Source organism: Pocillopora damicornis, chromosome 7 (genome assembly GCF_964200805.1).
Source record: "Pocillopora damicornis chromosome 7, jaPocDami1.2, whole genome shotgun sequence".
Taxonomy (NCBI): Eukaryota; Metazoa; Cnidaria; class Anthozoa; order Scleractinia; family Pocilloporidae; genus Pocillopora; species Pocillopora damicornis.
In genome coordinates this window covers 18,072,873-18,099,716 of record NC_142676.1, presented here as the reverse complement: position 1 = coordinate 18,099,716, position 26,844 = coordinate 18,072,873, and the positions used below count along the sequence as shown (strand labels likewise).

General features: G+C 38.3%; 3 protein-coding genes and 1 pseudogene across 3 annotated transcripts; 3 read left to right on the top strand and 1 right to left on the bottom strand.

The window, feature by feature from the left end:
* Positions 1-937: 937 nt before the first annotated feature.
* On the top strand, positions 938-3,880 carry LOC149042964 (uncharacterized). Its single transcript, XM_089212599.1, has 2 exons — positions 938-1,288; positions 2,793-3,880. The coding sequence occupies exons 1-2, from the start codon at positions 938-940 to the stop codon at positions 3,651-3,653; spliced, it is 1,212 nt and encodes a 403-aa protein (XP_089068725.1). The 3' UTR covers positions 3,654-3,880.
* A 1,676-nt stretch (positions 3,881-5,556) lies between these two features.
* LOC149042963 (uncharacterized) lies at positions 5,557-15,278 on the top strand. The gene is made up of 3 exons (XM_089213227.1): positions 5,557-8,537; positions 12,390-12,750; positions 13,331-15,278. The coding sequence occupies exons 1-3, from the start codon at positions 8,452-8,454 to the stop codon at positions 14,150-14,152; spliced, it is 1,269 nt and encodes a 422-aa protein (XP_089069353.1). The 5' UTR covers positions 5,557-8,451; the 3' UTR covers positions 14,153-15,278.
* Positions 15,279-15,471: 193 nt separating this feature from the next.
* Positions 15,472-20,434, top strand: LOC149042962 (uncharacterized; annotated as a pseudogene).
* A 1,467-nt stretch (positions 20,435-21,901) lies between these two features.
* LOC149042961 (uncharacterized) lies at positions 21,902-26,421 on the bottom strand. The gene is made up of 2 exons (XM_089213226.1): positions 26,295-26,421; positions 21,902-26,141 (listed from the first exon to the last, which is right to left on the bottom strand). The coding sequence occupies exon 2, from the start codon at positions 26,102-26,104 to the stop codon at positions 23,666-23,668; it is 2,439 nt and encodes an 812-aa protein (XP_089069352.1). The 5' UTR covers positions 26,105-26,141; positions 26,295-26,421; the 3' UTR covers positions 21,902-23,665.
* Between the last annotated feature and the right edge of the window lie 423 nt (positions 26,422-26,844).

Genomic DNA, 26,844 nt, shown 5'->3' with positions numbered 1-26,844 from the left:
TGCGAAAGTTACACACCACAAAATTGATAAATAGGCCTGAAATGAAATTCTATCTTGTTATTGATCATAAGTTGCCTAGCACGTGACCTAAATCTACCCAGGCGGAGATCCAAAATGACGGTGGCAGGCTTGGCTTAGTTATATCACTCAAAACTCGTTCCCGTTTGTCTCATTTGATAAAGAGGGAATCGTTAATGTTTTCATTAAGACAGTATTGCCTTGATTTTCTAATATTTACAACGAAATACAGTAAATTTCACTTTTCACCCACATTTACTTCCAACCTTTTCTTTTGAACCAGAAACAAAAATGATAGACGTTTAAAACACATGACATCATCCACCTCGTCAAATGTAATAGCATGATCATTTCAATTGTAATGCCTTCTTATCCAAACGTTACTTTGTTTCTTTGCTACATTAGCGAACACTGAACTACTGCTCGTACTCCAGATATGACAATCAACCACAAAATTCCCTAAACCAGATAACATTAAACATAATCTAAAAAATCATGTGTCAATTCACGAGTTTGCTCACAGAGCACTTTGATTTCTACTATCGACACAGTAAAATATATCTAGTGCGCCATGCACACTGTAGCTCAGATTCTCATTTCAACCTCGGCTAATTTTCAAAATTAGTTATTTAATCTGTCATCGAGATATTCGATCCGGGAGAACGATGCTACCTTTCTCAATAAGCATTACGTAATTACTTTTGCGTCAAAAGAAGAGAAAACTATATATAAGGCGCTGGTTAAGATCTTGATCGTAACCTGAGGTCGAGTCGCGTTTACACCATTGTACGATCACGTACCTATTCACGATTTTTTGCCTTTTTTTCTAAGTAGACTCCGATTGCTACTAAATTTTAAACGCCTCGGCATAATTATGGAATGAAGATATCCATCTTATTTGTACGTTTTAAGGTCCACCATGAGTGTTCTTCGCTATCTACATGCGATGTTGTTGGTATCTCAGCTCACCCACACCAAAGAGGGGCAGCCAACAGTAAATTGTCAAAACTTCAAGTTTGTTATCGGCGAAGATGTCGTCTATAATCACATTCTTGAGGGTCACGTGTTTCAAAGATTGACAGTTCACAGCGTCCTCCAGTGTCACACGAAGTGCAAAGATGACTGCCTGTGTGTATCCATGAATTATTTCCCTCTGTCCAAAGAAAATAACTGGAAGCTCAACGACGCTAACAAAGACATGGAGCCAGCGGCGATGAAATGGAGTCAAGGAAGAAATTATTATGATTTGGTGAGAAGCTACACGGTGAAGGTGAGAGATAGAATCGTGAGTTTTCGATAGAATTGTCTTAGTTTTTCTTCTCACTTACATTTTTAGCACAACCTAGCGCGCGTGCAGGGCCTACCTATATCCTAAGGGAGCTACCGTAATAAAAATCCTTGTTATATACCTAGACTTTCACTCAACAAAACGAGGACTGTAATTGGTTAATTCTTAGTCACATGCCCCTGATCAAATTCAAATGTATCCCGACCGGGCTACAATTACGCAGTTGTTGCCCGCGCGCCGAATACAACAGCATGTTTTTGCCATATGTTTGTTTAAGGGAAAGTCTAAATATATAACAAAGTACTTAATGTATATTTAGTACACGACCTTGCATCCATAACATGAAGTGTGCAGTTTCATTTCGGCTAAAACTCCCGTCTAGTTTAGCCCCGAGAATTCAAAACTATCACTGAAGATTTTTTTTCCGTTCTATCCCGACTGAGATAGACCTTTGTAGCTCAAAAGGAAAACAAAATATGCTGAGTAAGACTCGTTTCGAAAAAAAACAATGAGCAAGTAGCTCTTCGAGCGACGTAATTAGTTTCAGAGTTGACAATATTTTATTTACAAACGCGATGAGAATTATGGCTGGAAACAGAACTGAGTTTTCTGACTTCAACTGAGACTTTGCGACGCTGGGGACTCTTCTTTAGAGCGGAAAATATTATTGTGAAGCATTGACATGTACCAAAATTTTGTTCAATGGAATATTTTGTTTTAGAAATCGTACGATTTTCAGAATTTTTAGTTCAAAGCTATGCAATTTTCGGGTAGTAAATTTTAGTAAACAGCGGCATTTCAAGCAGCGTAAATCTTCCACACGTGTCTCGTAAATGCGAGAAATTTATAGGCTTTTGCTTCGTGTTTTGAACGGTTGATATCAGTTCTAAGTGTTGATATATCCTAAAAGTATTGTTAAACAGCAGATTTTAATTTTAATACCGTACAATTTCAGAATTCTCAAAATCTCTAACAGAAACATGCGCAAATTTCTGGCGTTGAATTCTAGTAAACAACGATTGAAGCATGTTGAATGCAAGAAATTCGTTCGTTTCTGCTTTTGAGCAGAAAATTTACAATTCTTTGAATAAAGATTTGGTGTCAAAATATTTCTTGGTCATTTTTACCTTGTCATTTATTCATAGTTTTCGGGTAGAACACGATTACCAGGTAAATCAGACAAAGTTGTAATGAACTCTTACACAACTTGCATGCTATGTTATAACGGAATTTGTTCACATTTTACCTATACATCGAGTTTCGGGTACACTTGGGAGTTTGAAGAGCACTCAAGCAACCCTTACGCTTCTCTCGTGCTCTTAAAACTTAGTTCCCGCGTGCATCCATAATTTGATATACGCAAGCTAAGACCAATTCTTTTTTATACGTCCCCCCTCCTATAAATTTATTTCCGAATATCTGCACCGCTTGACTTTACCTTAAGCAAGGAATAGTTTGAGGGAAAAAAAGGTTCATTTTCAATTAGGGTGGAGGAAGCTACATTCCAGGGATACATCGCTGCGTTAATAGATGCTGCAACCAGAATCCCTGCCTCAACGGGGGGGTATGTCAGGAGATTTGTGACAATCGCAGCCCCAGGTTTAACTGCACCTGTTCTTACAAATACACTGGTAAGCGTTGTCGTCAGACTACACATCTAAGAAACTGCGAAGACATCGCTGACAACGGGGCCTCACAATCAGGAAAATACGATATTTTTGATTCAGCCAATAAACCGTTTTCTGTTTACTGTGACTTGCAGTCAGAACCTGGCTTTGTATGGGCATTGATACAGTCGTTCTCCATCGCCAATAAGGCCACATATAAGGATAAGGGGTTTGGCACAGATTTTCCTGTGAATGACAATAACAATAAACCGGACTGGAACTCTTACCGCCTTTCCTTATCACATATGCAGTCTCTCTCAAATCACTCTACACATCTCAGAGTAACATGCAACTTACCTGCAGATGGCCTGCAGTATACGGACTACGCACGCCCAGTTATGGCAGCTCATGACATATTCGGTGACTGGGGTGGAGATTGCATACTGTTTGAGTATATTAACATCCGTGGAATTAACTGTTCTGATTGCACCGCCTACACGAGAATGGATCTTAATGGTGCTTGGTTCGTGAACAGTTTTAAAAGCAAGGAAAACGGATGCGATTTTGATGGGTCACTAGGAGCAGTTGACAACGAAAATAATTTTGGACGGTATCGTTCCGGAGCGATAAGTACGAATCACCGCTGCTCCTCTTTGGATCCTTCTACAACGCAATACTGGTTTGGAGTTAAACATGAATTGTTTATTCTAAGTTCCAATAATCTGCTAAAACTAGAATGAGTTGTGAGTATTAGATAAGGTTTTTTTTTTTCTTTAAGGATTCTGTCTTTTATTGGTTGTGATTGCTTTTTGATTTGTTTTATTTTTATCAACATAGGCCTTTGGTTTCTCGGAAATCTTTTTTTGAAATCGAAGAAATTGATTTTGAGTCTCGTTACAGCCGCTTCCCATAAGATGTTTGACTGTATGACTTTGATAGAACGATTTATCAACAAGTATTGTCAAACCGAAACAATATAGACAGCTAATCAGAACAAAATACGATACTATAGGAACCATTAGGAATGTAAAGAGAAACAAACAAACCGTTGTAATCTGTGATTGTTTTTAGCTATGCATTGCTTAGGTAGGAGATTAACCCGAATTCTCTATACCAAAAATGCAAAGCTAATGCAATCTTGGCTCCCTTTTGAAAACAGGAACAAAATTGCTCTGTAGTAGTAGTTAAGTAATGATTCATGGCTTGTATGCGTAAGCTATCATACGAATATGTTCAAATACGCCTTACGAACCTTTATATAAACTTATATCTGTAACATACACATGCAATTGATATAACATGATCCTAAATTCAACTAAAAAGGCTAAAAATTTTAGATATATTATCTTCAGGAGTTAGAACAACCAAGGGTATAGACCAACTGGGGTCTTAGTTGCTATGCAACTAAGCTGCACAGCTTAAGACGAAGACTGAATTGCATATTTGCACTACGTTTGTTTGTAGACAACTAAAGGAAGGGGCAGCATCACATTTCATTTAATCGCCTGAATGCTGTTTCATCAATTTACGTACTCTCAGATACTAGTTTGATATTTGTATTGAGGGCGAAAGAGACATCTGCAGTTAAATGACTCGAAAACCTATCTCTTCTCCAGCCTTGTAAATTCATCTCAGGAGTCAGCAGGATGATAGAAGTCCACTTTCATATTTTTGTACAAAGAAGTCTTTAAATCTTTGGAGTCGAAAACGGCTCACTTTGTATCTTTTGTCAAGAGGACGAGTCCACTATGTACCTGGTCGAAGGATTTGAAAAGAGGTTTAATCACAAAAATGCTCTCTCTTTCTCGCAACCAGCTTCAGTCAAAACTGTCATTTAAGAAAGCTCCCTTTCGAGGCAGATCTTACCACAAACATACATGTCTAATACATCCAAACCGTTGCGATTCGTCAACGGTCGTTGACGAATCGTCACACGGGAAGTCGAATCGTGACTTAACATACCGGAAGTCGAGGGGCACGCATGTGAGCAATGAGTGAAAATGAGTGGCATGGTACGAGAATGTGACAACATGAACCTTCCACGTTCTTAAAGCGTGAGACGACCGGAAGTCTATCGTCAGAATATTATAAACTATACAGTGTAGCAAATGTTGACGATTCGACACGATTCGACTCAAATCGAACGACTCGTCACAGCAAATGACAATCTGTCATACCGGATGCAAATGGACATCCAGTATGACGGGTCGTCATTTGTGGTGACGAGTCGTCCGATTCAAGTCGAATCGTGTCGATTTGACAACATCTACAACCCCCCTTCACAGACACTTGCGGAATATTTTCTAAGTGTCTTGCAAATCGACATCCGGTATGACGGGCCGTTCGATTCGAGTCGATTCGACCACATCTTCAACCCCCTATCGCAGACACTTGCGGAATCTTTTCTAAGTCTCTTACAAATTGACTTCCGGTATGCGCTTCCATGTTTTAAGAGGTGGTTTCTCAGAACTCCGGTATCACAACATCACTTAGCCGCGAATCGATTTCCGGTTTGACGATTCGCAGCGGTTTGGGTGTATTGGACAACCCTCCTCAGTTAATAAATGATTTAGAAATTTTTACTCTACTATCGTGGGTCTGTTCGTTTTGTTTTTGTCAAAGCTTGAAGTTATAGGAAGTTATTTTATTATTTCTTTAGTATTTTTTAGGATGAATATATCTTATTAGACGTTTTGGTTTGTAGCTGAGTATTTTTACGAGTTGTGCCGTATTTTGATGCACAAATAACTTCACGGACGATCATTTCAAGGCCTAGCTGTGAGTGTTCGTGTGGGGTGAATGACTACAGGAAGAAAAAAAACAACAACTTTACATCAACAATAATGCCTGGAGAAATAGTAAAATTGCTTCGGGTTATATTCTATTTCGATGTTATTATTACTTCCAGTTTTGATGACTAGTAGACTCTCCAAATGTGAAGTCTGACCTAAGTCTCTCATACTCAAGTTGACGCTTTTAAACTGTGAATGGATGGCGTGCGGTCTTGGATAATTCATATCATTCGGTTCCTGTTTTAAATAAAGACAACTTTACATAATTTAAAGAAGTATCAATGATGACAAGTGTCCCATATTATCATCTTTGTTCTTTATTAGCACATCTTTCTGGAAAAGAGTTAGAGTTTGAGAACGACTTTGTGATATCTTACCATTTTTTCATGCATTTTTCTAAATTTATGAGTGAAACTTTATACGTCGTTGGGCGATTGAAACTCTTAGAGAAATATCAATAGCAAACTGGGTTGATTAAAACAAGTTGGAAAAATAATAACCTAACCAGACCAATTATTCGTTCCAGTTTGAAAACATGGATAAGTTGAACGAGTAACGAACGTAAAACTTTCCATCTCTTATCAATTACAACGTGGCGCTGATAAAAGAAAAATAGCCTTCGGTGCCCATTTCCACATGCAAGCTTAGAAGGTTCTGGGCGTTGACTCATCTTCCGAGCAGCAGTTGACTGATGCAATAATCACGCTAATGTAGAACTTAAATAACTGCGACAATCTTGATAAGTCAATTTAACCTTGACTGGAATATATTCGAAACACCTGATTGTAAAGAAGTCTCACCTATCGGTGCTACTACGGCCCACAGGCTATCGATTTTCATTCACACTGCAGATATTTGCTTTTGATTTTGTACACAGAATCGTCACAGTGACTTTCAAAACATGGATAAAAATTATTACGGACTGTAAAAATATTTACTTAATACTAAATACAAAAAGAATAAAAAATAAAATAAAAAAAGGCTAAAAAATACTATATGTGTATATTAAAATTCGCATCACACATGATAAAGCCATTAGGAAATAGCCGCGTTGTACATGATAAAACTATTCTTCAGTCTATTTGTTCTGCAAAAAAGTACGTTAAAAGCGCGCTTTCTCCTTAAGGTTACGGTAGTAAGATAACATGACGGCAAAAGGCCATGTAATTTGTGGCAGGTGTCGTCTTTGATCTCACTGAAAAGGCGCTCCGTCAGCAATTGGCGCCGTTGGTAGAGGGTGGCAATATTGCACTCTTTAAGAGCTTCTTGGTATCTTAAGACTGGGAAAATTATTGCACGGCGCTGAATATTCTCTAGCTCTTCAGAGAGATACTCAGGTAGACCATTGTGGAAAACTTGGCAAGCATATTCAGACACGGGCCGGATACACGCAGGATATCCTTTTGCACGCTATCTAATAAAATGCTAATGAAACACCTTAAGAGCTTTCATTAATATTCTCCATCCTATACTCCTACGGTAAATAATAAAATGCGACCCTCTTCAAATATTAAAGTGTGAATAACACATTCCAAATCATTCTTTGAGTTGATTTTGTAGAGTGCAGAGACTCATAAGTGCGGTTGCTGAAGGAGGATCTCTAACAATTGATGCTGGGTAGAGTTTCTCTTGTTTTGGTTTTGTAACACATAACGTTCTGAGATCTCCCTTGTTTTCAAAACGCTACTTTTGTTATTAAGGACACAAAGGAAACTCTTGAAAGTTTTACGTTTCAAGTAACACTCCTCAAAGTTGATACATGAACGTCAGTTTTTGATAAAGTTCATCGCAGTGGCTGTTTCACTGAGATTTGATATACTTCGATATTTAGCTTTGCATTTAAGTAACTGTAACTGATATACTTTTAATCAGCAATTACCCGATTCGTTTACGTTTTATATCAGTTCCATTTGCCGATATATCTCCCTCCATTGAAACCTGGGCAATGAAGAGAAATCAGCTTTACATTTGAGCTAACAATCAATTATTTGTAAACTGTGTTCAGCTTGGGCTAAACTGCAGGGTACGTCAGTTACGCCGGGCTCCTTCTGTGGAGCATTCCTAACAGAAAAACTGTCGAGGAGTAATTTCGTTTGGGCTTGAATGTTTGCCCAATCTTCTTTTCGAAATTCCGCAAATAAGTGATTCTGTAGAGAAGGGCGACTTCACAGCGAGACGAACACACTCCTCACTTCTTCCAAAACGTTTACTGACTCAGAAGGTCTCAACATGATGATGGCTCTTACGGCCAATGACTAAAATTTGGCAATTTTTCTCTTTCCGTTGCAATTGGAAAAAAATGTTACGGTTAGTGCTTTAAGGAAAACAACTTCCTTGATAATTTAAAAAAATGCATCAATGTATTTTCCACAAATGAGCAAATGTTCCATCTCAAGAAATTTTATGAATGGAGGTCGCTTTAAGGTAAGAGACCCAAACATCTACTCATTTCGTTTCAAATTACCCAATGCTTATCTGATGAAATAATCATGTATCTTTTTTTCTTCACATTAATATAGTGCCATTGCTATGGGCATCTTACAATATCTCCAAGTCATGCTGTTTGTATTAAATTACCTTCTCCACTGTGCCGCAAAAAGCAGTAAATTCTCAAATCTTCAAGTCTGCAATCGATGACGATGTCGTCCCTTACCACATTCTTGAGGGTCACGTGTTTCAATGATTGACAGCCCACAGCGCCACCCAGTGTCACGTGAAGTGCAGAGATGACTGCCTGTGTGTATCCATGGACTGTTTCCCTCACTCCACAGAAAATAATTGTGAGCTTAACGTCGCTGACGAAGACATGGATCCAGCGGCAATGAAATGGAGGTAAGGATGAAATTATTATGATTTGGTGAGAAGCTACACGGTGAAGGTGAGATAACATTGTTCATTTAATTCTTTATTCATTTATTTATGAACTTTCGTAAATGAAGTAAGTATCCCAAGCTGTTCAAGTGTTCCAGTACTCCTTCAAAACAGTTTCTAAAAAAGTTATGTGAGCAACCTGTTATATTCCTGTAGGGTGGAGATAAATTCAGCGCGAAAGAGGATTGCTATGTTAATAGATGCTGCCTCTCTAATCCTTGTCTCAATGGAGGGGTTTATCAGGAGATTCTTTTTCCACTCCATTTATGAACATAAATATTTAATTTTCTCAGACCAGACAATAAAGTTGGTTTGGTTACCCATAACTTCCCCTGAACACATCACGTTCCATTTGATTTCAAGAGATAGTCTTCTTGATCATATTTGCGTGTTTTTAATATTAACGGATGCTAGAGATAAATATGTAAATTTTTCATTACGAGGCATGTGCTACCCATACATGTTTCAAAAGCTGAAATGAAAAGTGATAATAGCTTATGAAGTTCGGATGAAGTTCTAGGTTTTGGCAAATCCACGACATTTCCATTTATCCGTAAAAATTTAAAAATTGAGAGGAAAAGTTTTGATAAATAACAAGAGAACGTTATGGGATAGAGAAGGAGGCTCCTTGTCCAGGCCGTAGGAAATGTCAAATTCACTTACAATACAATGAATAGACAGTCTCTCGAACGGAAGTATTATTCCCAAGACGAATACTGCATGGAATGGCTACCTATTAATGAATATATTTTCTCTTATTTAATTTAGGGTGCATTTGCCTTGTATCGATTAAAAGTTATTTACTGCATCATGATTATACCTCAGAAGGCAAAAAGTAGACGCTAAAAACCAGAGAAAAAGAATGAGGCCGACCAACAGCAAAATTTGAACAATTATTAGCAAGCATTTCTTCGAAAAGGTTTTTAGCCTTGTTTTTCCCCGGTGAGTCTTTCAAAACCTCATTTTCACCTGTGTGTCTCTAGGCAATTGCTGCATGAATCTTGGTTATTTGAAAATTTACCTCAATGTCTTTTAAGTTACGAGGCGCAGTTTGTTTTGATTTCTGTGGGAACACGGCAGCTGGCATTTCAATAATATAGGCACAACAGTACAGTCTGCATTTGAAGAACTTCAAATGCCATAAAAACAAAAACCCATACAAGATGAACATATTTTCATAATATTACGAATATCTAGCTTTGCATTTATGTAAACTTTTGCTCGGTCTTTGTAAAGGTGGCTTGCATAGGGATATTTCTTCGAAGAACACCATGTTTTGTACAGTTACCTTGATTTGTTTAGTCTGGACCAAAGTTTATTAATAACACATTTAGTTATTCGAATAGTATCCTGAAGTGACCTACTCTATAAAAAGCAGTATCTATTTTATCATTAAAACCAAATAAAACAGGCTATAGTAAATTCTAGGCTTTTAATTTCCAGCACGTTTATGTACGTAGTTCTTCTTCGTTACTTGTAAAAAAAAGAATACGCTCTTCATTTCTCCGAATAAGGCTCAAAATTTATTTTTCTTCGAAAAACGGAGCTGAAATCGATCAATTCAAAATTTAGCTCAAAAATTACAATTTTTTTGGAAACATTTAACATCAATAGTCACCGAAACAAAGGGTTGCTAAATGTTCCCCAATGGAACACGACGAGAGCTCATAATATTTTGAAAAACATTGCGATTCTCTTTTAAAACATCCTATAAGGCTGTAGTCATGAACGTTAGTAATTCATTTTAGTTTTCCCCACACGGGTAAATAGTGTTTTTCGTACACGTTGATTGGCTAGCTAGGAAGTGATAAATCAGCTCCACTCAGCCGTAGAGACAAATGTCACGTCGAGAGTTTAATTTCAGACTCCTCTTCAGTTTATTGACTGAAATAAATAACTTTGTTTTTTTTCTGTCAGGCATATACTAAAATAATTGTTTACCTGGGGTGAGTGTCGGTGAAAATGATAGAGATAATCTCCATCAATATCCACCTCTACTTTGGTAAATAATTATTAACTGCCCCTACAGAGAGAACTTTCCAGTGAGTATAAATGGTTATTTTGCTTACTCAAGTTTAAGTGCTTTTTTAAGTCTACGGATATTATAAGAGTTTGTTAGGTTTGTTTGATTTGTAGCCGACTGGTGTGTACTTGATACTTTTTCTTAAAACTAGAAAAGAAACCAGCCATAAGTTTGAGCCATTAGTAGGTGTGGCAAGACTTGAAATATTTTCATTCGCCGATGGAAAGAAAGCTTACATTAATACGTTCATCAATGTTTCAAATATTGTGGTAAACAATAAATTGCGATCCGCTTTAAATATTAATGTAGGAAAAATACATTGCAAATCATTCTTAGAGAATATTCCGTCGAGGATACATACTCATCAAGTGCATTGTTTGAAAAGAATCTTTTAACAATTGATGGTAGGTAGAGTTTCTCTTTTTGTGGTTTTGTAACACAAAACCTTCTGACATCTCTCCTTAATTTCAAACGTTTTTCTTAATTAACGGTCACACACGAAAGTCTTGAAAGTTTTACATTTCAAGAAAAACTCCTCAAACTTAGGCGATTTTTTTTAATACATGAACGTCAAACAGAAACATGCTATCATGAAACACTTTTTGATAACGTTCATCGCAGCGGCTGTTTAACTGAGATTTGACATACTTCGGCCTTAGCTTTGCATTCAACTAATTGTAACCGACATACTTTTAATCGGCAATTACTGCAGTAGAGCAATTGAAACTGGTTCGTTTATTTTTCATATCAATTCCATTTGCCAATCTTAAAATGAAATCAAGACTGAATAGTCCAGAATATCTCCCTTTATTGCAACCTACGCGGTGAAGAGAAATCAGCTTGGTATTTAAACTGAGTGTTTAGCTTAAGCTAAACTGCCGTGCATTTTTACAGCTTATTTTGTGGAGCATTCCTAACATAAACTGTTCAGGAGCAATTTCTTTTGTGCTTAAGTTTTTGTCTAACATATTTTCGGATTACGGCAAATTGGTGATTCTGTACAGCGAGACAACTACACTCCTTACTGTCTTCTAAAACGTTTACTGACTTAGAAGAAGGTCTCACCATGGTAATGGCTCTTACAGCTAACGATTAAAATTTTGGCTCATCGCAGCGGCTGTTTCACTGAGATTTGATATACTTAGACATTTAGCTTTGTATTCAACCAACTGGGACCGAAATACTTTTAATCGGCAATTACTGGTTCGTGTATTTTTTTTTATATCAGTTCCATTGGCAAATATATCTTCCTCCATTTCAACCTGAGCAATGAAGAGAAATCAGCTTAGCATTTGAGCTGACAATCAATTCTTTATAAACTGTGTTCAGCTTAGGCTAAACTGCAGGGAACGTTTACTGTTCCTTTTGAAGAGTATTCCTAACAGAAACCGTCGAGGAGCAATTTCGTTTGGGCTTGAATGTTTGCCCGGTCTCCTTTTCAAAATTCCGCAAATAAGTGATTCTGTAGTGAAGAGCGACTTCCCAGCGAGACGAATTAATTCTTTTAAGTCTTTCAAAACGTTTACTGACTCAGAAGGTCTCAATATGGTAATGGCTCTTACGGCTAACGACTAAAATTTTGGCAATTTTACTGCTAACGATTATTTTCTTTCCGTTGCAATTAAGATAAATGTTACGGTTCATGCTTTAAGGAAAATAATTTCATACTTAATTTTGAAAAATCCATCAATGTTGGTCGCTTTTAAGCAAGAAACCCAAATATCTATTTATCTCGTTCCAGATTACCCCAGATTAAATAATCATGTATATTTTTTTCTTCACATCAATAGTGCTATTGCTATGGGCATCGTACAATATCTCCAAGTCGTGCTGTTTGTATTCAGTTTGACCCTCTCCACTGAGGCACAGGAAAAAGTTACTTGTCAAAACTTTAAGTTTGCTATCGATCGCGATGTCATCCATAACCAAATTCTTGAGGGTCACGTGTTTGAAAGATTGACAGTCCCAAACGCCATCCAGTGTCACTTGAAGTGCAAAGATGACTGCTTGCGTGTATCCATGAATTATTTCCCTCTGTCCAAAGAAAACAATTGTGAGCTCAACGACGCTAACAAAGACATGGAGCCAGCGGCGATGAAATTGAGGCAAGGGGGAAATTATTATGATTTGGTGAGAAGCTACACGGTGAAGGTGAGAAAAGATTATTTATCTAATTCTTTATTCATTTATTTATGAACTTTCTTAAACAAAGTAAATGTCCCAAGATATTCAAGTTCGTAAATAAAATAAATATTTCCATGTGATCAAGTTTTGCTTTACTCCTTAAAAAACAGGTGTATTATATGTCAGTCCAGGCCAAAGACAATTTTGTGCATGCCGTTTTGTCTGCAATATGATTGATCCAGACAAAACTAAAACAAAATAATTTGGCTAAGAGAGGATTGGGTTCATTCTCTTCCTCGCAAATTTTTCTCTTAAAGGCCGTGTTGTAATGCGAAGGGAACGGCAGAACAGATGTGACTACAAATTTCATAAAGACATCATTGACTTAATCATTGTTGTATTACTGCATTTCAAATCTAATTTTGATGCACATTTCATCGCCATTCTGGCGCCCCACTATGTGTTGTAGGCACACGTACTTTTCTCGCACTGTTTGTTATCGATTTGATTCGTTTCCGATAAGATTTGTCGATGGTTGCTAAAACGCACATGCCAACCCAATTCGGTGAGCATGGTGAGCTAAAACATCCTTTGAATGTTGCTGTAGGGTGGAGATAAATACGCGCCAGAGAAGCATCATTGCATCAACAGATGCTGCCGCACCAATCCTTGTCTCAATGGAGGGGTATGTCAGGAGATTTGTGACACTCACAGCATCAGGTTTAACTGTACCTGTCCCAATACATACTCTGGTCAGCGGTGTGAGAAGATGAAACATTCGAGAAGCTGCAAAGACGTAGCTAAGAACGGTGCCTCGACGTCAGGAAAATACGACATCTCAAATTCAGACAATGAACGGTTTTCTGTTTACTGTGACTTGCAGTCTGAACCTAGCTTTGTATGGACGTTGATACAATCTTTTTCCTTTTCCAAGAAAAAAGCCTTCCATTCTGCAGGGTTTGGCAAAAACGTTGAGATTGATATTGAAGAGGGGGAAGTAAATTGGAACGAGTTCCGACTATCCTTATCACAGATGCAGTATCTTGCTAATCACTCCACGCATCTGAGAGCAACTTGTAACTTTTCTACGGATGGTCTGCAGTATACGGACTACGCACGCGCTAAGCTGGCAGGTCATGACATTTTTGGTACCTGGAACACCTGCAAGATGTACGAATATGTCAATATCCGAGGAATCAATTGTTCTGATTGCACCGCCCTGACAAAACAGCAGGAAGATGTGTCCTGGCACATAAGGAGTTACAATAGCACAGAAGAGGGATGTGAATTTGATGGAAAACCAGGTGGAGTCCCCGGTGAAAAAAATTTCGGACAATTTAGCAAGCTTTATATGAGTCAGGATCACCGGTGCTCGTTTTCTCCTGCTTCTACAACGCAGCATTGGTTTGGAGCTAAATGTGACGTGTAACTTTTTGCGAATTCATTTCCTTTCACAGAAAAGGAAACGCAGCCAACTGAAAGCAAGAGAACATCTCAGGAAGGCTAAGAACTAACAATGACATCATGTGCCTCCAAGTTTGGCCCAATTAGGAGTTGAACTTGAACTAAACGTTTAATTTCTCAGATGGTTACACTGACCCTTTATCACAGAAGAATATAGACATGCACAAGAGCGACGTCATAAGCAACCTTAGCAACCTCATATTTTAATAGTTGAAGTAAGTAGGCGGTCTCTGTACAAACACTTTTTACCCGCACTTTCATCTTATGTAATGTTCAATAGATAGCACACTTACATCTTAAAAGTCAAAGGTCGATAAAATTGGCCTTTTTTCGTATTCGTCTTTGAAAACGCATTCAGAGATCACCGTTAGTTGATTTATGCAAATTCTTTTCGAGAAAGTGACTAATCGTAAGTTGAAATGCTTGTGTTTAGATTCAGAGATGTTTAAATAACTCCGTATGCTGTTAATCTACATTTAATCGACATTTTCTTCACTCGGTCAATCAACCGTTTTCTCTTTACTGATAATTGAAAATTAGCTTCAGCCTCGTTAGTTTGATCATTAGTAAAACTAAGCTTTAAGTGTAGGTTTCTTGATTTCGCTTTAAAAAATCCTTACTGTGAGGAGAAATGGTATTTACTTAGTGGCAGGGGGATGTTAGCAATTTCTCCTAAGTGATAAATATGTACAGCTTGGTTTGATTTTAATATTAAGGACTCGATGCATAACTGTGAGAAGCCCTCAACAGCCTTTCTTTCACAAGGACTAAGGACTTTCACAACAGCCTTTCTTTCACAAGGACTTAAGTGCTTCGTTAGATCACTGCTTACTTTATAACATTGTACATTTGTTCATAAAACAATTATTGAAATGTTCAAAATGTAGGAGATGAAGTAGGTATAGTAGTTGGATCAGGTGTTTGTCAAGAAAAGCACCAGTGAAGTGTAAAGGTCATTCAGGATTGTTGTACACAATGTGAGACATCATCTTATTATAGTATCATTCCAGACTTTTCCTTAAAGCTTGTGGATTTACGGCGATATTGCACTGTTGGACGCGCTGTCAATACATTATTAAATACAAATGCAAGTGACCATGAAGTTATATTCTAGTTATAAAGTTCATTATTTGAAATCTACGTTTCCGAAGTTTGAAACGTTCAATGATAAAATTGACGATTTTGGAAGCTTTCAAAGTTATGCCATTTTCCCCTCAAAAATGGTATTCGAATTGCGCGAAAAAACCGCTGACGTCACTTTGGTAACATAAAATCGATTTCAGTATGGCGAATGGTATGAAAGATGCGCGGCAACGAGGGCGATATTGTGTTGCTGGTGCCCCGGCTCTGATCAGCAAAGCTGTCAGAATAGATCATTCCGGCACCAGGCATAGAATGTTTCAGTTCCCGAACGATCCCGACCGTTAGAGGAAAATGGGTGAAATTTGTCCGTAGACAAAGACCCGATCTTAACGATCCACCTTGGCCGTAAACGTCGCTTTGTTGGGAAAATTTTGAAGAATTATGCTATGAGCGAAACTTGTCCATATTAAACAGAATGATGGAAGCCCAAGGGATGAAGATGAAGCGCTTTTTGAAAAATGACACTGTGCCAACCACAAGCGTGGTGTGAACTAAATTTGAGTGTTTCTGTACCGTTTCCTTAAATTGTTTTTCTATTTTTTCTCTTTGCATACTAATACTGCTTAGAAAAGTCATTCCAAACATTCAGCTCCTTTAATGTACAAATAACCTAAAAGAAACCCAGTTGAAATAATATCAAAGGTGGCGGATACAAAAGAAGGGATGAGTGAGATAATTTCCAGTTGGATTTTTTTCTCTGTTTTTGAACCTTTACTTTTGTAGGCCCCTTTACAGAGAGCTCAGCCAAAAATAAAGAGCTGGAGCGGGATCGACCATCATTCATAATTCATGTTAATTTTTCAACTGCCTCTTTTAACTGTAGCAAAGTCAATTCCTCTATGGAAATGAAGGAAACTATGGTTTATTTCATTCCTTTCAGTAGTGAGACAACGAGTTTTGACACCCAGCTGTAAGTATCTATTTTTCTGAATGAAAGACAGTTTAAAGATTAAAAGGGAATTGGCGATCTCCTTTGCCTGTCTCTAGTCTCTACCGCTTCTTTTTGTGAAATTATTCGTTTTGTTTGTGATCATCACTCCAAAGATAATTAAAAGACACATTACGACGTATATCCTCCCACGAACGTTAGAAAAACTCATGTTTTTTAAATATTAAGACACTTCTGTGGAGGATTAAAAGAAAAAAGGGCTTTTCAACTGAATCACACTCAACTCCTCCTTGGACACATAGGAAAATACCGTGGTCAATTTTTTTCCTTCTAATTGTGGAGACAACAAGTTTTAACACCCAGCTGTAAGTATCGATTTTTCTTGATGAAAAACAACTCATGGTGAACTCTTTTCATTGTTTCTGGTCTCTTCCATTTCTTATTATGAAGTTTAATTGTTTTGAGTGATAGAAAGGTGGAAAGTATTTACCATATTGAAGGGCAAACCAAAAATTGAAAAAGTCAGAGGAGGCACCTGGCACATGAGGAGTTACAATAACATTGAGAAGGGATGTAAATTTGATGGAAGACCAGGAGGACTCATCAACATGGAAAACAATTTCGGAGAATATGGCTGCAACGATATAGATCACTGCTGCTCGTCCTTAACTGCTTCTGCAACCCAGCACTGGTTTGGAGCTAAATATGACCTATAATTTTTTTTGGGTTCATTTTCTTCTTTAGAAAAGGAAACTCAGCCAACAAAATACGACTCTGAGAAACTCATCCGGCGTGACTTATTCGATATGTTTAAAGTCACTTTTTTCTACTATTGACACAGCATAATATATCTGGATCGCCATGCACACTGTACCTCAGATTCTCATTTTATCTCAGCCAATTTATTTATATCAGATATTTAACCTGTCATCGAGATATTCGACCCCGGAGAACGATGGCCCCTTTGTCGATAAGCATTACGTAATCGCTTTCGCTTCAAAAGAAGAGAACACTTTAAGGCGTTGGTTAAGATCTTGCCGAACGTCTTAAGCGCCGTTTACACCGCGTTCCACCATAGTACGATCACGTACCTATTCATGATTTTTTGCCTTTTCCCTACCTGTACTCTGATTGCTACGAACTCGTTTTTAAATGTCTTAGTATAATTATTAAGGTATCCAACTAATTTGTAGGTTTTTAAGGTCCACCATGAGTGTTCTTCGCTATCTACGCGCCATGTTGTTGGTATCTCAGCTCACTCAGACCAATAAGGCGCAGCCAACAGTAAATTGTCAAAATTCATAATCTCATTCTTGACGGTCACGTGTTTCAAAGATTGACAGTCCACAGCGCCACCCAGTGTCACGTGAAGTGTTAAGATGACTGCCTGTGGGTATCCGTGAATTATTTCCCTCTGTTCAAAGAAAATAACTGTGAGCTCAACGACGCTAACAAAGACGCAGAAAAAGCCGCAATGATATGGAGGAAATGATTATGATTTGGTGAGAAGCTGCACGGTGAAGGAGAGAGATAGAATCGTTTGCTGTTGATAGAGTTGCCCTATTTATTTATTTTTTTGTTACTTACATTTCTATCACAACATAGCGCGCGCACAAGGCCTACTTATATCCTAAGGGAGCTACCATGGTAAAAATCATTATTTATCATAGAAACTACGATGTTATACAAGGATCTGCAGCTCTGACAAAAGCCGTAACAACACCCTTTAAAAAATACGATATTTTTTCACGTGTGTTTGATAACGCCAATCAGCTGCTGACACCTCACTCGCCTTTCGCGTCACTCGGCCAGGTTGATAAATGAACGGCAAAGCCTTCAACATTCTCAATACAAGATAGTTTGTCCGCGGAACTTTGTCGGATTATGGCGGCTAAACATTTAAAAATTTCGTACCGCTCACAGGGAGTGACGTTCAAACTTTCCTAGAAGGGAAAGAAAACCAATATATGAAAAGAAAAACCCAAAGTTACGTATTCAGTGACTTTGGTAATGGCCTTTGTCGTGGCTGAGAACGGAAATTGACAACTGGAAGATTTGTGACAGGCCGATTTTGGCTGTTTACTTGAAAGACTTTTTCTGTCGGTAAGTAAAAAGTCAATAAATGAGAATTTTGTAAATTTAAAATTCCGCCCATTGTTGTTTTTTTAATCATGATTCAAAGCATTTTTCCATCTTGAGCCTTAGCGCCAACGCACTGTACGATTGTCGATTCTTCAATTTACAACTTTTTCTTTCATTATTGACGTCAGCTTTTCTCGTCACTAATGCGCTATTGTTTTTATATGATAAACAAAATAATACAAGGTCGCTTTTTGAGTGTTCACTCGACATTTCATATCCACGCGCGCCCATACATTATTCTCTAAAAATAGTGCACGTCTGTGCATTCATAACATGACTTGTGCAGTATCACTTCTGCTAAAAGTCCTGTCGAGTTTAGCGGCGAGAATTCAAAACTATCAGTTAAGACTATCTTTCCGTTCTATCCCTATTTAGATAGACCTTTGTAGCTCAAAATGAAAACAAAATATGCTGAATAAGACTGGTTTCGAGAAACAATGAGCATTTCTTTTTCCCTTCAAGCGACGAAATTAGTTTCGGAGTTGACGATACTTTATTCACAAACGCGATGGGAATTATGGCTGAAAACAGAACTGAGTATTCTGACTTCAACTGAGGCTTTGCGACGCTGGGAACTCTTCGTTACAACGGAAAATATTATTTTGAAGCGTTGTTATGTACCCAAAGTTTTGTTCAACAAAAGATTTTGTTTTGAAATCGTACAATTTTCAGAATTTTTAACTCAAAGTTAAACAATATTCAGGTTGCAAATTTTGGTAAACAACAATTCAAGCAGCGTAAATCTATCACAAGTGTCTCGTAGATGCGAGAGATTTGTAAGTTTTTGCTCAGCTTTTTGAATAGTTGATATCAGTTTTGAGGGTTCATATATATCCTAAAAGTATTGTTAAATAGCGGATTTTAATTTTAAAAACCTTACAATTATTTCAGAATTTTCAAAGTCTTCAACATAAACCTACGCAATTTCTGGCCTTGAATTCTAGTAAGCAACGATTCAAGCATACTGAATCTACTACGCGCTCTCGTAAATGCAAGAAATTCGTTCGTTTTTTGCCTCTGAGCAGAAAATGTTCAATTCTTTGAATAAAGATTTGGTCTGGTAATATTTCTTGGTCGTTTTTACCTTTTCATTTATTCATAGTTTTCGGGTAGAACATGATTACCTGGTAAGTCGGACAAAGTTGTAATAAATTCTATTTTATCGAGCACAACTTGTGTCTGCATGCTATGTTATATGGAAATTTTTTCAGTTCATACTTTAGCTGTGCGTGTACCCCCCCCCCCCCCTCAAATTCACTTATGGATTACTGCACCGCTGGACTTTACTTTAATCAAAAAATAGTTTAAGAAAAAAAGTTCATTTTCAATTAGGGTGAGGAAGCTACATTCCAGAGAACATCGCGGTGTTAATAGATGCTGTAGTCAGAATCCCTGCCTCAATGGGGGAGTATGTTAGGAGATTTGCGACAATCACAGCCCCGGGTTTAACTGTACCTGTTCTTACAAATACACTGGTAAGCGTTGTGGTCAGATTACACATCCAAGAAGCTGCACAGCTAACAACGGGGCCTCGCAATCAGGAAAATACGATGTTTTTGATGCAGCCAATAAACCGTTTTCTGTTTACTATGACTTGCAGTCATAACCTGGCTTTGTATGGGCATTGATACAGTCGTTATCCTTTGCCAATGAGGCCACATATAAGGATAAGGGGTTTGGCACGGATTTCCCCGTGAATGACAATAGCAATAAACCGGACTGGAACTGTTACCGCTTTTCCTTATCACTTATACAGTCTCTCTCAAACCACTTCACACATCTGAGAGTAACATGCACGCGCTGTTCTGGCAGGTCATTACATATTCGGTGACTGAGGTGGAGGTTGCAAACTGTTTAAGTATATTAACATCCGTCGTATTAACTGTTCTGATTGCACCGCCTACACAAGAATGAATCTTAATGGTGCTTAGTTCGTTAACAGTTTGAAAAGCAAGGAGAAAGAATGCAAATAATTTTGGACGGTATCATTTCGGAGCGATAAATAGGAATCACCGCTGCTCCTCTTCGGATTCTTCTTCAACGCAATACTGGTTTGGGGTTAGACATGAATAGGTTATTCTAAGTTCCAATAATCTACTAAAGCTAGAATGAGTTGTGAGTATTAGATACGGTTTTTGTTTTCTTTAAGGATTCTGACCTTTTCTGGTTGTGGTTGCTTTTATTTTGCTTTGTTTTGTTTCTTTTTTTCCCAAAAGGCATTTGGTTTCTAGAAAATTGTCTGTTTTGAAATCGAAGAAATTGATTTGAATCTCGTTACCGTTCCACTTCCGTCACTGTTACCGTCAAACCGAAACAATAAAGACAGCCAATCAGAACAAAATATGATATCACGGGAACATTCAGAATTCAAAGACTAACAAGCAAACCGTTGTAATCTGTGATTTTTTTTTAGCTTTGCATTGCTTAGGTAGCCCGAGCTTTGTATACCAAAAATGCAAAGCTAATGCAATCCTGGCTCCCTTTTGAAGCATAAAACAAGAACAAAATTGCACTGTGATAGCAGTTTAAAAATAATTCATGGCTACTATATTTAAGCTAAAATACGAATATGTTCAAATACGCCCTAGGAACCTTAAAAAAAACTTATATCTGTAACATACACAATATAATATAACATAACATGGTTCGAAATTAAATTAAAAAGCCTAAAAAAATTGAAATATGTTATCTTCTGGAGTTAGAACAACCAAGGGTAAAGACCAACTAGGGTCTTAGTTACTATTCAACTAAGTTGCATAGCTTAAGACGAGGACTGAATTGCATCGTTGCATTAAGTTTGTTTGTATAGGATTTGATATCTATAGGAAGGGGCATCATCACATTTTATTTAATCGCCTGAATGCTGTTTCATCAATTTACATACCCTCAGGTATTACTTTGTTATTTTTATTTAGAGAGAAAGAGACATTTGTGGTAAAATAACTCGAAAACCGATCTCTTCTGCAGCCTTGTAGATACATCTCAGGAGTCAGCAGGATGATAGAAGTCCACTGTCATAAATTTGCACAAAGAAATCTTTACATCTTTGAAGTCGAAAACGACTCACTTTGTATCTGTTGTCAAGAGGAAGAGTTCACCATGTACCTGGTCGAAGGATTTGAAAAGTGGTTTAATGATAAAAAATGCCCTGTCTTTCTCACCAACCGGCTTCAGTCAAAATTTTCATTTAGGAAAGCCCCTTTTGAGACTGATCTAATTACAAAAACTTCGAATTACTTTGCTCGCACTGTTTGTTATCGATTCGATCCGTTTCCGGTGAGATTTGTCGCCGGTTGCTAAAGCGCACATGCTAACCCAATTCGATGAGCATGCTGAGCTAAAAAATCCTTCGAATGTTGCTGTAGGGTAGAGACAAATACACACCAGAGAAGCATCATTGCATCGACAGATGCTGCCGCACCAATCCTTGTCTCAATGGAGGTGTATGTCAAGAGATTTGTGACGCTCACAGCCACGCTTGGAAATTTTGACCTCAAATTGGGCCAAACTCTTTCGGCCGCGCAGGGTCTGGGCCCATGTACACAAACAAATCAAAATGGCGTCCCAAAGTGAGCCTGACCAAGAAGAACTTTTTAATGGGATCAAAGGAGCATTAAAGCGGCAGAAATCGAAATTCGAACGCCAGATTTCAAATGTTCACAAGTTGAAAGATCTAGATGAGACATTTAACGCACTAGAGAAACTGGCCGAAGCTGTTGTGAAAGGAAAATATGGTCCCCTTCGCTATCGACACGAGCATGAAATCAGTCATGTATATCCAATGTTGGAACGAACAATGATAAGAGCTAAGAATGGAATTAATACACGCCTTACTCCACGGATGAGTAAAATCCATCCTTGGGTGATCTGTTTCGATGTTCCGATGCCGCAGGAAGTGTTCAGTCTATTAAACAAAGGGATCGTAAATCGCACAAGTTATGGTGTAGATGTTTCGGAGAAACCCGGTTCAGTGACAATAACATTCACAAATATGAGAAGACTGTGTGCTTTGTTCAATAAATTTGAGGACTGCGAAGCATTTACAAAGGAGCTAGGAGCTGGAAAAGGGGTGGTAAAACTTATTGTTGACGACAGGAAGAATGGAATTATGAGATACAAGTTTAAAGAGGAAATTTTACAATTTAATTTCCATTACGGGTACTGGAATGCATTTGGCATCATTCAGCATTGAAACAGGAGCAGTTTGTTTTTCCAGTATTGATTGGATGCAGTGGTACATTCTTAAATTGTAATCGAGTCGAGACAACAACATATATGTAATAGATGTTATATTTATGATTTTATACACTTCTAACACAATTGTGGGTACATTAATTGTCTTATATGTTATTGTTGCAATGCCCTCAGTGGAATTAAAATATAGAAAAGGGGAACAGTCTCTGGCAGACCCCTAACAATAAAAATTATTCTCTTAAGGAAACTATTAAGCAGATTTACTAACAACACTGTACATTTAGAATATTCGTTACATTTAGAATATTTTTGACATTTATTATAGTTATAATTACATTTATATTCTTAATTAATTTAAATTTAAATCTGTATTTGTAATTGTATTGTGTTTAGCTGAAAAACCCTTTCTAGGGAGCATCAATAAAAGTATGTATGTATGTATGTATGTATGTATGTGTGTGTGTGTGTGTGTGTGTGTGTGTGTCTGTCTGTCTGTCTGTCTGTCTGTCTGTCTGTCTGTCTGTCTGTCTGTCTGTCTGTCTGTCTGTCTGTCTGTGTGTGTGTGTGTGTGTGTGTGTGTGTGTGTGTGTGTGTGTGTGTGTGTGTGTGTGTGTGTGTGTGTGTGTGTGTGTGTATGTATGTATGTATGTGTGTGTGTATGTATGTATGTATGTATGTGTGTGTGTGTATGTATGTATTAAAATAAAATTTCTTTCCCGGTTATTAAAATAGGTTCACGCTCTCAGAATTTGTTATTATTATGAAAATAATTGAGGTAGCCGGAGAGTGTCTGACACATGATCCCAATTCTGTTATTTCTTTGGTACAATGTTTTGACTCCGATTTATAGTTAGTCGGAGACACGGTGGCCTAGTGGTTAGCGCGCTGGACTCCGGATCCAGAGGTCCGGGTTCGAGCCCTGGCCAGGTCATTGTGTTGTGTTCTTGGGCAAGACACTTTACTCCATAGTGCTTCTCTCCACCCAGGAGTATAAATGGGTACCAGCAAACTGTCAGGGAAACCTGACAATAGTTGCTTCATGCTACGGAAACTGGGATAAGCTCTGGCAGTCATGGGCCACTAGGCTTGTAAGACTAAGCCACGACCAAGTTAAGACAAGTACTTCAAACACTCTCTAGTAGGCTTTCCCTCCGCAACAGACTTCTTGATCTCATCCATGAATTTATGACCACAAAAGAAACATTTGTCGTCGTGTTCACCTTTGGAAAACCCACAGGAGCAAAAGTGTTGTGCATCTGTGGTAATGCGATTGGGGATGAGGCTGTCTCTTGATTGATGATATGTCAAGAGAGATGGCTGGCGGAGAGGGAGCCAAAGTTTACTGATGTAATCATGCCTGAATACCTGATTCCAGCGGTCTTTATAAAGGCTGTTTCTTGCATAGCTGGCAATTTGAACATGCTTGGCTTCCCTCCCTTGCATGGTGTTCACTCCTAATCCAGTTTCATATTTCTCAAATACCCACTGGGTGTGAACTGGGACCAAATGCCCAATGCTCCAAACTGTCCCTGATACAGTGCCTGTGAAGAGTGTGACTGCTGTGAAGTAATCCCGAGCTAAGACCTTGAGTTCATCAATGGCTGGCTGAGTAATGTGGTACATTGAAAAAATGGAGGCACAATCTCTGAGCTTCATTGCAATGAAAACAATGAACAAAAGTTTCATAAGCAATTTGGGATCATCTGAATCCCCCCTGATGGCATTCACAAGGTACATAAACCCATGCAAAATAAGTCTTGAGTCCTTTCCAGTCAGTCTGTAAGAAAAGTCTTTGTCCTTAGACCTATCTTCCAGCATCCACTTTCCTAGCTGCTTTTTCAAACGTCCAGCTTTTACATCACACTCTAGTGCCTTCATGTACCTTGACATTGCACATGCTGGGGATAGGTCTGATAGGCTGGAGATCTTCTGTGGGAGGTTACTTGAAGAAATTGCTAGGTTTAATAGCATTGTGTGTAAATGCTGTACCCCATTGTTTTTAAGGTGAAGGGGCTCTACAACCTCTTTATCACACAACTTTCCAATCAGTGGCTGAAATTCCTGCCTTGATTTATTACTGGCAATAAATTTGGTGATTTTTGTTCTTTTTGTTGAGGCTGCAAGGCTGGAGGGAAGCTTTGCCTTAAAACTTTCTACCTGTTTGGCAATGTTTAATCTATCTTTGTATGGCCATGGTTTCCACTTGCAATCATTCATTAGCCCAAATTTTCCATTCAGTGTAACACAGTCCTCTTTTGATACATTTGCAAAGCTGGAAAAATAAGTGGCAGCATTGTTAAGTTCCCCATTAAGGAAAGCCAGAAATTTCATGTCTGAGGGAACCAGTTCAAAAGTGAAGGTTACTTGCTTCTCTGACACTGTATATGTTTTCTTCTCAATTGCTTCAATCTTGGAGGTTAATTGCAGAGTAAATTGCTCTACACATGGGTGGTCTTCTTTGCAGTTGGCACCAAATAAAAGAAAATTGTCATTTGGGCTAGCCACTCTTGGCCCAACATTTAAGAAACTCACCAACCAGGACATTGACTCATCCCACTTCCCAAAGGGTGCTCCATCCCCCCCAATTGCCACTTTAAAGGATCCTTCTTTGTGACCAAACCAATTAAGTTTGTCATTGTCCTTTCTAAATTCATTTGTTTCAAAGTAAAATTGACTAAGCATAATTAGCATTGTCTCTAAGTCTCTGTAGACCCCATCAACTCGTTGATCCCTGGGTAAGGTAGTGCACAGTGTTTCTCTCACTGACAAGGTCTCTCCAACATTGATTTCTTCAATTTTGTGCATGAGAGCACTGTAAGCAAGTGGCCTTGGAATGGGAACTCCAAAGCCAAATTTGATTCTCTCCCTTGAAAGATAACTTTTCATGGTTCTTTTCCCAGTATGTCTCATAACCATTGCTGATCTCCCCTGCTGGTATTTTACTTTTCCAATGATCCCCCCTGCATACAGTAGAGATAAGGAACGGATGAAATTTTCATTGCTTTCCTCGTACTCCTTCGCTTGAGCATTTATTTTCATCGCAGCTGCCCTTTTAAGCTTTTTAGAAGAATCGAAATATTTAGAAATATCAGCCATTTTGCCATATTTGAGAACAGTGGAAAACATTCCATCAAGAGCAGGAGTTCTATCTTCCACGGAACCTCCGTTCACCTCTGAAGCAGCAATCAGGGTCTCTAATTGCCTTCTGTGGGCACTTCGTCTCGGTAAATTTAATTTACCCTCTCCAGTGAGTTCAGTTGGGCTTTTTTTCCTACTTGTAGAAGTGTTTTGCAAGATTTCAAATGCTGTCGCACGGCTTTGAGTTGGCGGGGTCACCTCAAGCTCAAGCTGATCCACACATTCTCGTATTTTCTCGCCATTTTTTTGTAGGCGCTCTAACTTTTTTCTCAGAGCAGAGAGCTCTTTACTCTTTGACAGATACTCTTTTCGAAGGGTAGCCCTTTCTCTAGCTAGTTCAGCTACAGGGAATCGTTTCTTCTGCGAAAATGCAAGCGATCTCCGAGGGGTTCTTCTCTTCTTACTTCCCATTGCCCGATCGCCACGGTCATGGGCCACAGGCTATTTCCTTTCAATTAAAATTGAGTATTTTTGTTACAAATTTTTACACATATAAAAGCAAAATTATGACCGCTCAACTCGAAATTATAAACGATCAATATCTCTTCTGTGGTTCTACCGTTTCCTTTTTGAGCAAAACGAGTGCTTTAACATTATTTACCTCCGTTTTTGAAGTCGACTGAAGACTTATATTTGTAACTGCGATCGTTCTTTGGAGCCCTGTGTTCACTACGAATGCAAAAATCAAGAAATATGGACAAAGTCGATGAATCAGATATCAAACTAAAACTTGAAAGGAATAGATTTTATTTTTTAGCGCCAAACATTTGTTTTCATTACAAGTCTCCCGCAAACAGGCAAAATAGATGACTCCCCGGGTCCCTCTGAGTCGCCATGAAAATGGCCGAGCGAAATTTGGCCTTAAAAGGACTGGAATCTAGTGGACATTTCCTTGGCCCAATTTGAGGTCAAAATTTCCAAGCGTGAGCATCAGGTTTAACTGTACCTGTCCTATCACATACTCTGGTCAGCGGTGTGAGAAGAAAAAACATCTGAGAAGCTGCAAAGACGTAGCTAAGAACGGTGCCTCGACATCAGGAAAATACGACATCTATAATTCAGACAATGAACGGTTTTCTGTTTACTGTGACTTGCAGTCTGAACCTGGCTTTGTATGGACGTTAATACAATCGTTATCCTTGTCCAAGAGA

Bases quoted from the DNA above. Each gene is read 5' to 3' on its own strand.
- LOC149042964 (XM_089212599.1), top strand. From the start codon at position 938: ATGAGTGTTCTTCGCTATCTACATGCGATGTTGTTGGTATCTCAGCTC. The intron at 1,289-2,792 runs GTGAGAGATAGA...ATTTTCAATTAG, and splicing joins TGAGAAGCTACACGGTGAAG to GGTGGAGGAAGCTACATTCC.
- LOC149042963 (XM_089213227.1), top strand. From the start codon at position 8,452: ATGGACTGTTTCCCTCACTCCACAGAAAATAATTGTGAGCTTAACGTC. The intron at 8,538-12,389 runs GTAAGGATGAAA...TCACATCAATAG, and splicing joins CCAGCGGCAATGAAATGGAG to TGCTATTGCTATGGGCATCG. The intron at 12,751-13,330 runs GTGAGAAAAGAT...ATGTTGCTGTAG, and splicing joins TGAGAAGCTACACGGTGAAG to GGTGGAGATAAATACGCGCC.
- LOC149042961 (XM_089213226.1), bottom strand. From the start codon at position 26,104: ATGGGAAGTAAGAAGAGAAGAACCCCTCGGAGATCGCTTGCATTTTCG.